This window comes from Larimichthys crocea, chromosome VIII (genome assembly GCF_000972845.2).
Source record: "Larimichthys crocea isolate SSNF chromosome VIII, L_crocea_2.0, whole genome shotgun sequence".
Taxonomy (NCBI): domain Eukaryota; kingdom Metazoa; phylum Chordata; class Actinopteri; family Sciaenidae; genus Larimichthys; species Larimichthys crocea.
Window position 1 is genome coordinate 25,110,712 of NC_040018.1, and position 13,540 is coordinate 25,124,251.

The window sequence follows — 13,540 nt, forward strand, 5'->3', positions numbered from 1 at the left end:
TTTATAGTTTTGAAAACAAAACTGATTTACATAAGCCATTTAAGTATGCATCTTGTGTTATTAGGTTTTAGTCAATATCACGACATGTTCCACTGGAATACTATAGTTAGCATAATCTCATCAAAATGTGGAATGTTTATTTTTTTTTACATTTTAATGGCGATAACACAAGAAGCGAGTGTTCGTGAGAATTGAGAGGATTTGCATGGAGAGTAACTGTGTGTTGCATATGCAGCCCCTGGACGTGGACACATCGAAACTGTGTGCCTCTACCTGATGGCTCATGAAGTGAGGCATAGTAAGAGAGGATTAGTTGGAGTGGGCTATAGGGACCTACTTGTCAGGAGTCCAAGATATTCTCTGCCAAGTAAGGATTAATTTAATTTCCAGCAATATCTCTTTAATTTACTATACATTATCATAAATAAAGTCCTAGAGGACGACAACTTGCGCGAATATGAAATGATGAGAACATCATATACATTTCTTACCCTTACACAACTAGATTCTCTTCAGAACACCTCTACAACACACATGTCCCCATTTAAAAACTCCTGAGACAAAGAATTATTAAGTGGAGTGTAGGTGAGAGTGTGTGTATTTTTTCTCCTACCTCCCACTGGTGTTGCGGAGGACGACCAGGGCATCGGGGAAGCCATCCAGGTTGTAGTCCCCTAGGTGCAGGGCCAGGGGTTGGCTGGGATTCCCTGGCACAAAGCTCCAAAGTGTTTCCTTCCTCTGGAAATCCGACAGCACTGATACCCACTGCAACAACATCCAACAAATAAATAAATAATACAATTAGAATGAACATATCGCAGGACACAATAATGAAAAGAGAGGACATAAGTGTAAACTGTGGTCATTTTTAATATCTCAATTTCAAAATATTGTTGTTACTTCTGTTTTAGAAAGTAATATGTACTATGTCGTTGTACTTGATACTTGACTCTTGATTTACGAAAATGGGGGTGTCAAATCACAAAAATAACAATTTTTACATGTCCCTTCAAGCAGTGCCATGCTAATAAAAGAAAGCACTGGACTGGCTAGTTTAGCAGCACTTTTGAAGCATTTAAGAAATGTACCGAAACGACATGAAACGTTTAACACTAAAGTCAAACAATAATATGATTGAAATTCAATTAAACTAAAAACCTACTTGCAATCTCTCATTTGTGAATTAATCTGCAGTACTCTGAGTGCAAATGGAGACTCTAGCAATACTTTTCACAATTACTTTCAGAAAAGCGTTTACTTGAGGTGTAAAAAATGAACCCATCATTTGCTCAATCAATGAGATATACTCAATTTAGCAACTCCTGTCATCGGTGTAGGGATATTGTCTTAAAGCAAAAACAGAATACAAAGAGAAATAAATGACCAAAATACAACTGAACTAATGTGGACTAAACAAAATATAATAAGAGACCAGTCTGAAATTGCCTTATACCAGTAATAAATTTAAACGACATTATTAATTGTCATTTTTGCTAATAAACAAGCTGAGTCTGAGAGCTGGTGTTAGAATCTGGCACTGTGTATGTGCTCATAGCCCACAGTCTTGCTTTTAATGCTATTCTCTTTACACATCAGACACAAGTACTGAAGCAGCCCTGCTACTCCTTTAACCAAACCCAAATGAGGCATGTTTCCCTCATCTTGACAATTCAAATGTCGAGGTAATAGGCCCCATAAGGGGGCCTTGGTGTAACACTACTGATTACTGATGTATTCGTAAAGAAACAGTCTAAAGAGGTTCACATAGAAAAATGCATAAAGACAAACAGCACGCCAGAGAGACCATTATCACCTCCGAGTGCAGTTTCACTTAGCAGCTGCATCATTCCTCCAGCACACTAGCACTGGTTTAAACCTTGAATCTCCATTTATATCATAACATCTTTCTTCCAACAAATGCTGGTGAATGCAACTGAAAGAAAACGAGCTATTACATTTTGCAGAAGAAAGGTTTATTGTAACTGCCCATACATTCCCATTGAATTCATTTTTAATAGAGTTCTAACCAGTGACAGGCATGCTGGTCTCTCTACTTTCATTAGTGTCTGTACAATGAGATGTTTGACAGTGGGCTCCTGTGAATTACATATAATATAAGAGAAAGAGAAAGAGGGAGAGCATTATCATCCCTAATCCTCACCTGGACATAATTCATGGCAATTCATAGGTAGCATGTATCACCATTCAGTACAGGATGTTCAGTTCACTACATTAATTATTCTGACTGGTGCACCATACGAACCAAATAATTAGCCGTTATTACTCCAATACAGTCTAAATACTGTCTTGGCCTTGCTACGTGAAATATGCACTTAGCTGCCAGTTTATTAGGTACATCTAGCCAAAACCTAACACATCATCCCTGCAATAAATCCTTAATTTCAGAGGAGAGGGTTGTAAATGTTTAGTTTTTGTTGATGTCTTAGTTTTAGAGATGTTGATTCAACTTTATGATCACTTTGGAAGAAGTAGTCTTTGGGGCTGTTAAACAGACAGCTGTTTTTATTATTTGGCTAACTTCACATATAAACGGTGTGGACAAAATAACAGAAACATCACACAGCACAATAAACTGCAAACTAAAACAACAAAAACACTGTTTGTGAAAACAAAAATAGGCAATATCATTTTAGGTCTAAAGATTTGGCTACAAAACACTATGGTGCAAATCCTTCTCCCCATGATGTTCTAGCAACTTCTCGCTGCAGATATAGACCAGCTGTGATATCTACAGACGTTTGTCTTTCATGAAATAATTCATTTTGTGTACTCTTGAACAGTAAAGCTCAATGTTTCCAAAAACCTAAAAAAATCTTGTTGCCTTCCAACAAACACTTACAAACAAAAGTTTATACTTATACCTCAAACTTGAACTCAAACAAGTTGAACTTTGGCCACGGAATGAGCTGAACCAAGTGGCACAAATCTCATTGTGTATGAAAAGGCCTTTAGGCTGCTCACACAGCATGCACCACCATGTGGAACCCCGTGATTGTCTTGCAATGATCTGATTTTGATGAATGATGAAATATGCATCCTACGCTTGCCAACCCTTTTGCTTTTTTTGTCCCTCTCCCCACTCTTCGTTTCAGTTTCGGTTCCCCGGGTTTTTATCCCCCACATGATGAAATATCAAAATCACACACACACACACACACACGCACGCACGCACGCACGCACGCACGCAGGCAGGCAGGCAGGCAGGCAGAAGTGAAGTAGAGAGGAGAAATGTGCCTCATGTGTGGACAGCTTGGCCAACGTTGAATCCATATCAAGACTGATCTTTATGTTATCTGTAAATATTTTATATAGATAGATAGATAGATAGATAGATAGATAGATAGATAGATAGATAGATAGATAGATAGATAGATAGATAGATAGATAGATAGATAGATAGTCAGCACATGCTTTAAACTCCTAAATATCAATATAATTTTTTCCCTGAAAAACCCCAGTATTGATCAGAGCTATGACTCAATTTGAAAAATGTTAAAAATTAGAGTTCAACTGGTTTTGTAGATTTGAAGAAAAAATACTTTTAGACCAAAAACGTAGCCAAATAACCAGTTTACACTCTTCTGTGTGTGTCTGTGTGTGTGTCCGTGGATCCCGAAAGGCCATAGGGCCAGATGCTGGAGGTTTAAACTATTCACACATGTTAAATAGAGACAGAACTCTCTCCAGAACTACCACTAATACCCTTTAATATGACCAGCATATCTGAGAAAGACCAGATCTATTACCAATTTGTCTTAATTTACTGTATCACACAAGCTGTGATGTCACTGATGAGGCTTGTCTGCAGGGGTGGCAGGTGTGATGGTTATAGGTCCCGTTAATGATGTGGCAGAGAAATGCCATAGGGGGTAGCAAATTGCAGTCTGATTTCTTTACTCCTAATCTATAGTAATAATGTCTATGAATGAGCACAGTATGTAAACCACAAGACATTTTGGGACATTAACAGGCGTGGGATTTTAACATATTTCATTCAGCTTCAGCATCGAGTGCAATGTAATGTCAATAAGATAAATTGAAATAAAGGCAGCACAGTGGTGCAGTGGCTAGCACTGTAACCTCACAGCTAGAAACTATTACATAGTTTAGATCCTTGGATAACTCTATGCAGGAAGACGTGAGCTGAGGACGATGGTTATTATGCTTCTTGACATACAAATGGTATGATGAAAGCAGGAGAGGATAAACCAAGATCCAGTTTAAATATTTCTAAGAGAATATGAACGAGCTCAGACCTTTAATGCAACACTGCTGAATCAAGCTCTCATTAAATGACTGTTGAGTGATGTTGCAATGCAGTTTAAGAGGCTGACTGCTTGCCATATGGGTGTAAAGCTTGACTATGATTGCTGCCATCCTGAGTGGATGGGAGTGCTGGAAATGACCACCATGCGGAGGCTGGCAAAGAGAGATGAAGAGCGAGAGAGCGAGACCGGAGAGGCTGCTGCCAGCCCATTTGTGGCCAGTAACCACAATGCTAGACATGGACATGGATGCACATCATGATACACTGTCCCACACACAAACATGCCCATTTGGACTCATTCACAGAGGGAGAAGTCCATCTGAAGAGACCGATTGACTCCAAAAGTAACTAATGAGAGACAAACACAGTGGGTGTGACAAGAGGATATGAGAGAAAAGAAGGGAGTGAAAATAAATGAGTAGTTTGGATGACTGTGTACATTACCATGGTTCTTGATCTAAAACAACTGAGAGCTATTTGGATAATACACTACTGTTTTATCCAAATGACATTTGGCTTTAATCCAAAGACTAATATCTACTGAAGACAAGAAGCTATACATTAGATTACAGTTGCCATTCATGAGTTGCTGGTTTGAAATAGGAAAAGATGCCGATCTAATCTGTATTAAAAGGTCCAGTGTGTTGGATTTAGTTTAGCATCTAGTGGTGAAATTGCTGCATCAAAATCTCCTCACATCATCCTCGCCCTCAAGTTTTAAGTAACAGAACTGAGATTGTGATTATACATGTATGAAACATATATTATTATATGTCTGCCTTGTTCTGAAATGAGGTCCACAATCTTACACACTGGATCTTTAACTACATTTTTGTTCCCATGACATGGGAATTTATTCTGACAGCAGGTGGCCATGTTTTCAAATAGTAGCTACATCTTCAATCTTTTCTGCTCTTTAGCCCACGAGGCAAATTAATTCACTGGCGAGTTATCTTTTACTCTGGAGTCCTTTGGTCTGTGCTCAGCATTACCATGACTTTCTCTCTCAGGACCGAGTGAGGCCTTTGCTGGCCGCCAGCCTTATCAGCGGACCACTGTGCTGCTGTTGGCCCTGAGGCAATCAGTGTACTGTCTGTTACTTCTTTTCTAACACTGATTAGAGGAGGAGAGAGGAATTGCACAGAGAATACAAACAGCATCTAGTCAACACTGCAAAAATGCTGACACACAAGCACACATGCAGAATGTCTGTCATGCGTCTGCAGGCGTTGTGGCGACATGATAGCTGCTGATTAAACCGGAGATGACATATTAATCTATAAGAAATGTTCAGCTTAGGAGAGGAGGTTGAGGAAAACAAACACGTCCACATACAGTACTGCACACCTATGTGGAAGCATTCAATCAAAAATAATTATTATCAAACAAGAGTTCAAGATTCAACCTGTCATGTTCATAATTAATTAAACTCAAATCCAACATAAGGGATGCATTATCACAGCTGTCTCACTGTAATTTATACATTATGTTGTTTCCTGGCAATAAACTTGATTGTGTCTCTCAAATATTATCTAATGACATTGATATGTGATGATCCTCTGCTGTGAACATATGGCAAGACCAAAGCACATGATGCAAGACAGCATCTGTGTTAAATTAGCAGACAACATCAAAAAGCTAAACAGCAAAAGTATTTTTTTCCGATTGCCATTTACGTTTCCAATATGGCTTTTTCCCCCAAGAAGATGAGACACTGCTTGCCCTGTGTTTGTTTTTATTGCTCAGCAGCACTGTGTGGGGAATGTGGGTGGAAATCATATGGCCCTCAGTGAGGATATTAAAGGTTTCTAATCTAATTTAAATCATTTTTATCTGAGAAGATACAATGAATAACCTGACAGAGAAGCTCCTTAAATAAATCATGAAGCGGTTTCTCCTCCCTCGTGGCTGTGGAGGTTTTGACATTTAATCACTAAATATAGCAAAGAATTTGAATAATGTCAAGTGTGTGTCTCAGATTAATCTGTGGCCCAACGTTCGCCTGTTTAAACAGAGAGCTCCTAAGTCTAAATAACTCAATACTGACATTGGCTGGTTCAAATGTCAACATATTAAGACCAAATTGAGTGCGAGTGTGTGTGTGTGTGTGTGTGTGTGTGTGTGTGTGTGTGTGTATGTATGTTAGAGCAGAGCTCCAAATGACCTAGTTAATGGAGATGAAGACGATGATGAGATTTGCGCTTGCGAGGTAATCTGATACCTTTAATGGTAGTGAGAAGGATCCCGCATACAAATAGCTTTTTATCAAACAGCGGGAAAACACAGACTGTGTTCAGAAAGCTTATTGTGGCTTTCTGCATGTACGCACACACAATACATGGAACACACACACACAAAAAAAAATAAATAAATACAAGGGACACAAACACAGAACCCGGCCGACATAAAATCGCTCTCATGGCTTTGCTGATGACTAAAGTGAAAATGTGCCGGCATGCTTGCAGACTCCCATTGATTCAACTTGGCGGAGAGAGCTCCCGCTTCATTAGGCCAAGAAATTAAAATGTGGGCGGCCTGCGGTGGAGATGGGAGGTGGTGGTGGGGTGTACGGGGTGGGGAAGTGCTGTAACATCGACAGACAACAAGGCTATCCAAGGCAATAAAATGTCGGAAAAAAAAACTAAAAAAAAAAAAAAAACAGGCGTGTAATGAAGCAATGGCTTTTATGATCCCCGTGATATAATGACTGTAATGCTCATCATATTAGAGTTGGCACTGAAAGACAGCAGGGTACTGAACAGCAGAGGAGTGGGTGAGAAGAGCACATTACTAATGCAGCAGAGAAGTCAAGCCGTCATGATCGTTTCATTATATATCTACATGTATGTTATGATTTGTGGTGCAATGTGTGAAATATTCTACCCTAAAATATGATTCACAGGCACAGCATTTTTTTCTAGTATTTTCCAAATTCCAAACTTAAGAAGTAAGAGATAATGCAGCTGCTCGACACGGATGTGGAAGAAGCAGGCACAAATGCAAATCATGCCTGACTTCAAGGTTTCATGGCTAAAAAAATTTAATTCATAAAAGATGTGTGTTGTCATTTTCCATTTGGATCATGTTTATTGTTTAAATCATGATATTTTTTTGTGAGAATGAGGATGGTTGCATGGTTCCAGTTTTTATGGTAAGCTAAGCTAATCCCTTGCTGGCTACCTGACAACAGTGCCCTACATAATTGTTTATATTTTGCCAAACTGGCACCATTAAATATGCCGAATTAGCTGTTGGCAGATCCTATCTTCATTGTACCCATGGTTGTAGAGACAATTATCAGTGGATTACGTTGACACCAAAGAAAATTTATGTGTGATGAATCTCAAGAAAGGCCTTTTAAACAGATTTCTGGGTATTTATTTGCGATAAACAAGTAAAAGAAAACATTACTTATACATATTTTAAAATTAATGCCTGTTTCATATTCGGTGATGCAGCCAAAATTGGTTTTCCCATTCATTTCAACAGTGGTACTGCATGTTAGATGAAGTGGAGGAGGTCAACGACTGCTGAAAAAACAATAAAAAAATACAGTGGCCTGCAGCAGAGAAATACAATGTTGTTCTCTAAATTTCATACAGGTTTTGTTCATAACAAATGCATCCCCCTAGTACCTCCCCACTAAACCTGCTGCAAACCCTGTGGCGATTCGGTTTTGAAGATTTAGTGTGAATACAGACTTATTTAGTGTTCAGGCACAATCATGGTATCGATCTTCCCATTTAGCTCTCTGACAGAAAGAATGTGTATTTCACATCAATTGTGTGTTAAAGCACAAAATTACGACAGTACATCATCTCACCATCAAGTCACAACTTAACACAATGACTTTTCTATCTGTGGTGCCGTGACACAAGACATGACAATATTTCTGATCTTCTGAGCTGATTTAATCATTTTCATTATAAAGTGTGCCTACACACCAATTCTCCTTGCGCTGACATGTCCTTACTCTAAATACCCAGTTACAGATTGTTTTTTATTACCAGGTGTAAATGAGGTCATGGTATGTCCCTGGAAAAAAAGGCAGTCAGAGCCAGAAGATGGAGTGACACCATATGTCTTTGTGTCAGCTGAGCAGGGTGGAGAGGCTGCTACCTGCTGCTGCCAGTGTCACCTCTTTGACCACTGACTGACCAGCTGACTGGGAGGACTGGGAGGAGGCTGTCTGGCTCACACTGGCTGCCCTAACACTGTCTGAGGAGCAACAGTAGGCAGCTGGCTTGGTCTTTGTGGGGGCGGTATGCGTTTTGCATGCACACAATTAAGAATCGCCTACAGAATTGATTAACTCAATGCTTCCAGTTTTATATTTGCTTTATAAAGGAGGACAGTTTCAATGACATAATAAAATACAAAAGAAAAATACTGTAAACTGTATGCAGCCTCGCAGAATGCTGATAATGAGGACAAAATATACTCAACATGGTAACACGAAAGGATACTAACAAAATCCCCAAAGCAAATCACTTCTTGTTTCTGTCTGCAACAGAGCCACTGAATGTGGCCTGTGGCCAAATAGTTGCCATTCGGGGTCACTCACTCATTGATACTCAGTGAACAGTGTGAGAGAATGCTGTGTCAGCCTGCACTCAGTGCCTACGTCCCACTGCAGTTCTTTCACTACAAAACAGACGGAGTGCAAGCAGACTTAACTAGTCCTGCTTTTATTCACAGTATCACTATATATACGCATTTTACTATATTAAGGAAGTATTCTAAACTATTTTGAGTATGTAAATGGACTAAATGCTACATGGAGTGTACTTATATAGCGCCTTTCTAGCCTTCCGACTACTCAAGGTGCTTTTACACTACATATCTGATGATATCACACATTCATACTGATGGCATTGGCTCCCATGCAAGATGCCAACTGCAGTTTTAGGAGCTAACCATTCATACTCACTCACACACTGATGGCACAGCCTTCGGGGACCAATTTGGCGTTCAGTATCTTGCTCAAGGACACTTCGACATGCAGAGTATGTTCTTTGATGAGACAGATAGGCATTAATATGAATATATAAGTGATTTTAGCACTTTTAATTAATTTACTTGATCATTTACAGTATTTAGTTTTAAGCACACAAGGAATGAAGCCAAGACGATTTGGTACCGCAAACCATCATTTACTGTATTTAGTAACAGTATGACCAGCACATAAACTGGTTTACTAAGTGAAGTGTAACACTGGAGTGAAACTGTTCTATAATGTTTGTATAGGCAAGAGAACAGCTTCTTCTTCTTCCTCACATAAAACATACATTTTTAATGGTGAATTTGTGAACTCATCAATTAAAAACCCCAATGCGACTTTGTGTGAGAGAGAATGAGAGCAGATAAGTTGATCATGCACTTCATTGTTTGAGTGATAGTGAAGCAATCTGGGACCAGGAAAGACAAAGCAAGCCAAACTAAGGAAAAAAATAAAATTCCTTCAAGAGAATAAAGTAATTCTCCTTCCTCTTTGCATTAATCATTAATCAACTATTCATCAGCAACCTGATTATTTTGACTCTGTTTCTGTACTTTAGTTATATAATGTGTAGAAAGTCATTAAAACCTTCAGCAATTAAATGTTTGTAATGCCAGTGTAAATCAAAGTTCTGATTAGAGAAGTTCACATATGAAGCCATTTTGTTGATTGATTTAAATGTTATTGATCCATATTGCTCAACACTACTACTGTATAAAATATTTGCTGTACTCAAACTGGTCAAATGAGCCGTGGTCTAACATACACTCACTCTGAGGGGTCTGTGCTTGTTCTCGTTAAAGTTATCTCTGAAGTTCAGAAGGTCTTTTCGTCCAGCTAATGAAAACAGATTGCTACAATTTACTTGACAGGTGAATCAAGCACAGACACAATCACATTATTCTCTGCAGTAATGTCCAAATGTGTTATAGAACACGGAGGACAAAAAAAAGAGAGGTCCAAGGTACATTAAGCGTGATCAGTTTGTGTCTGCAGGGACAGAGAATGAAGGAGAGCGACTGCTGGAAGCCCCCTGCGGTTTCCTCCAATATGGTGAACTATAAAGGCCTGGAGCTGCTGCAGAGGGTCTGTAGAGACAGAGCTGAGGCCGAGACCACAGGAAGGAAGTACTGAATTATTGTCTGGAGATGATCTTTAGACACACACTAGTTTCTACTCAGCGGGACTTCCATGCACACCCGAAGGCACCTCATCATGCCTGTGCCTGTAAACATATCACTTGTCTTTCTCACCCTCCATTCCTTTTTTTCCTTTTTTCTCTCATTCATTCTGATGGAACATTCCCTCTCAAAGTGGCAATGAAGGAACAGAAGAAAAGGTTTATTTGACCGTACACCTTCCTTCCTCCAATTTTCCATCCTCCTCCACCATTTTTCCATTACCCTCCTTTCAAGTTCTCTTTTCTTTCAAGTTGTCTTTCAGCCTTCCTTCCCCCTACTGTTTTCTCCATCACTCCCTCCATTTCTGTGTTGGCAGATACCTCTAGGGGAGACATCTGCTGACTGGCTGCTCCACTGGAATGGAGCTACACACCTACCAACCCTGTTAAATAACTGTTGGAAGAGATCGATACTTCGATGTATAAACATACGCACTACATGTGTGTGAAAAGGGTTCATCATTATGAGTGTATATTAGCATCACCGTTCAATGAAAACACAGAAGCTTAGAGAGAGCCTGGTTTCCTTTTCACTCCGCCCACCCTTCCCTCTCCGCCTGTCTCTCTCTTTGACAGTGATGACTGTCTCTCAAACACGTAGAGACACCGAACACAACATGTGTTCACTTCATCCATCAGTGCAGATAAGTCCTCCTCCCTTTGCCTCCCCTTCCATCAACACTCCTCCTTTTACTTCTTTCTTCAATCATTTTTTTTTTTGCTGCTGACAGGCAAACAAAAGAAGGCATGTCCGCAGGGAGTGTACATCTGTGTATCTTTGTGTGTGTGTGTGTGTGTGTCTTTTGAGTGCACATGTGTGTGGGGGCGGACATGCAGATAAGCCTGTAATATTTCTATTTTAGACTGAGAAAAAAAAAGAGGAAGATAGTTCTCTGGTGGCAGAGGAAGGGAAAAAAAGAGTGCATCCTCTTGCCAAATGGTAGGATGCAAATGAAAAGACTCAAGATGGTACGTAGGTGGTGGTGGTCGTGGTCGTGGTATGTGTATTCATGTAAGTGTAAGAGCAACAGTGAATAGACATGTTCGTGTGCAAATATTGGCTTTTAATCGAATGGAAGTGAATGTGTGTTTACATATCTATTACTTCTATCTCGCATGGCTCTGCAAACAAACTGACACCCATTGGATCAGCCCCGGTGTCTTTCTAAGCAAGAGCCCCCCTGCAGTGAGCCACGTGTCTAATGCATTCCTGAAATAGACAGCCATTGTACTGACGAACAAGCGCTCAGGATTTGCAATGGGGCCACTTGGAGAGGAGAGAAGTCATAAAGAACATAAAAGAGAACTGAGTGGGCAAGATTCAGCCTTAAAAAGAATACAGTATATGTATATATATTTTTTACTATCATGTAAACAGTCTGCTTGTCATCACACAATATATAAAATAGGCAGAAGGCAAAGGCAGAAGTAGTATTATCCTTTTAAACTGATGCAAATAAATAATGGAATTGAGATCCAAGACAAGAAGGCCACAGTTCCTGCCCCTGCTTTCTTTATAGTTATGTTGGACACTGAAGCGTGACCTATTTTGTTGCATAGGTAGGTATGGTATGACGATTTTCATGATCAATTACACTTTTCTTGACCAATTACCCATGTGGTTGCAGATCAGGAAAAAAACGGCCATCAGAATCTGTCATCTATGGGTACGAATGCACTGACAGTTGTACAAGTGAAATGTTTTCCTGGGTAAGACTAACAACAAATTTAAGATATTACATTTACTATAATGCCCCGTCTCTAGCCCAAAGTCAGCTGGGACAGGCTCCAGTCCCACTGTGACCCTGATGAGGAGGGGGATAAGCAGTTACAGATAATGGATGGATGGACATTTAATATAATGTTAAGAAAAAAAAAGAACTAGCGGCAAAGTTTTAAATGTTATTAAATGTTCAAAGTGATAAACCCTATTGTTTTTAGTAAATATGTACCATTTTACACAGCCTTTCTTTGGAATCAGGCTTGTATGATGGTACAAATCATACATTCATACATTCATACATACATACATACATACATACGCACACTGTCCTGAACGTATGTTTTTGCCGCCTTCAGCTCTAGTGCAAGGTCTTACAGTGTAAGTCTATGCACAGTACAAGTCATCTCCATACAGTAAAAGTGACAGTGATCAGACATAGTCGTACTTTGTGATCTAATATGTGCTTCTTCTGAGCATGTAATAAAACCAGTAGAGACAAGCAGTGCTGAATAAATCAGAAGAGAAAATAAGTGTAAGAGAGAAGAAAGTGGTGTCCCACAGTCTGACAGATTTGAGCAGAAGGTGTAAAGAGAGAGCAGCATAGTGCAAAACGGTGTTATACAGAATAGAAAACACCAGCTTTAGGACAGGTAAACACAAAATATAAAGTGGTTTACCGAGTAGAAAGCCAAGCTATTCCATTAGAAGGACCTCTACAACTTTCAGTACGGTCATGTGTGCGTATTATGTATTATGTACCTCTTTTGAGCCCGACTTGGCCAGGTAGATGGCACTGTGTTGACAGCCTTCATCCAAACACACAGGGAGGAGGTGGTCCTGGTAGCCATCGCCATCTGAAAGAAACAGACACAGAGAATAAGACTGAGCAGCAGCAATGTTGCAGTGAAGTAGTGGGAAGTGTGATCCTTTGTTTCTTAAAACTGTGCTATTTTAATATTTTCATGCCATCAGAATGCCAGGGACTTGTTCTCGAGTCGACTTTGAGCACAGCACACACACACATGTGAGCCGGATCACAGGAACACCTGCTTGTTTTCTCCAAGCAAACACACATCCAAGCAGCACTTGTCTCTTTGAAGCCTTTTAGTAATATCAGTTGACTTGAAGTATCATTTTCTCCACTGATTTTCATTGCTATTAATTATTATTATCATAATGCTACGCAGGCTTCATCAAATGTACAAATGGGGACAGAGCCTCCCAAATCAAAACAACAGCTCTTCAAAGCACACACACTTCAGTGCACAGAGTTCAGATAATACAAACACACACACACACACACACACACACACACAAACATGAGATGACAAAACAATCTCTCATTAATTG

At 39.6% G+C, this 13,540-nt stretch overlaps 1 protein-coding gene across 1 annotated transcript in view; it reads right to left on the reverse strand.

Moving 5' to 3' along the window:
* The window catches only part of itfg1 (integrin alpha FG-GAP repeat containing 1), a 128,487-nt gene that overhangs the window by 72,147 nt on the left and 42,800 nt on the right, over positions 1-13,540 (reverse strand). The window contains exons 9-10 of the mRNA XM_010731938.3: positions 12,950-13,044; positions 614-765 (exon numbers count right to left, since the gene is read on the reverse strand). Coding sequence (XP_010730240.3) covers positions 614-765; positions 12,950-13,044 — 247 coding nt within the window. The remainder of the gene's footprint in view (positions 1-613; positions 766-12,949; positions 13,045-13,540) is intronic.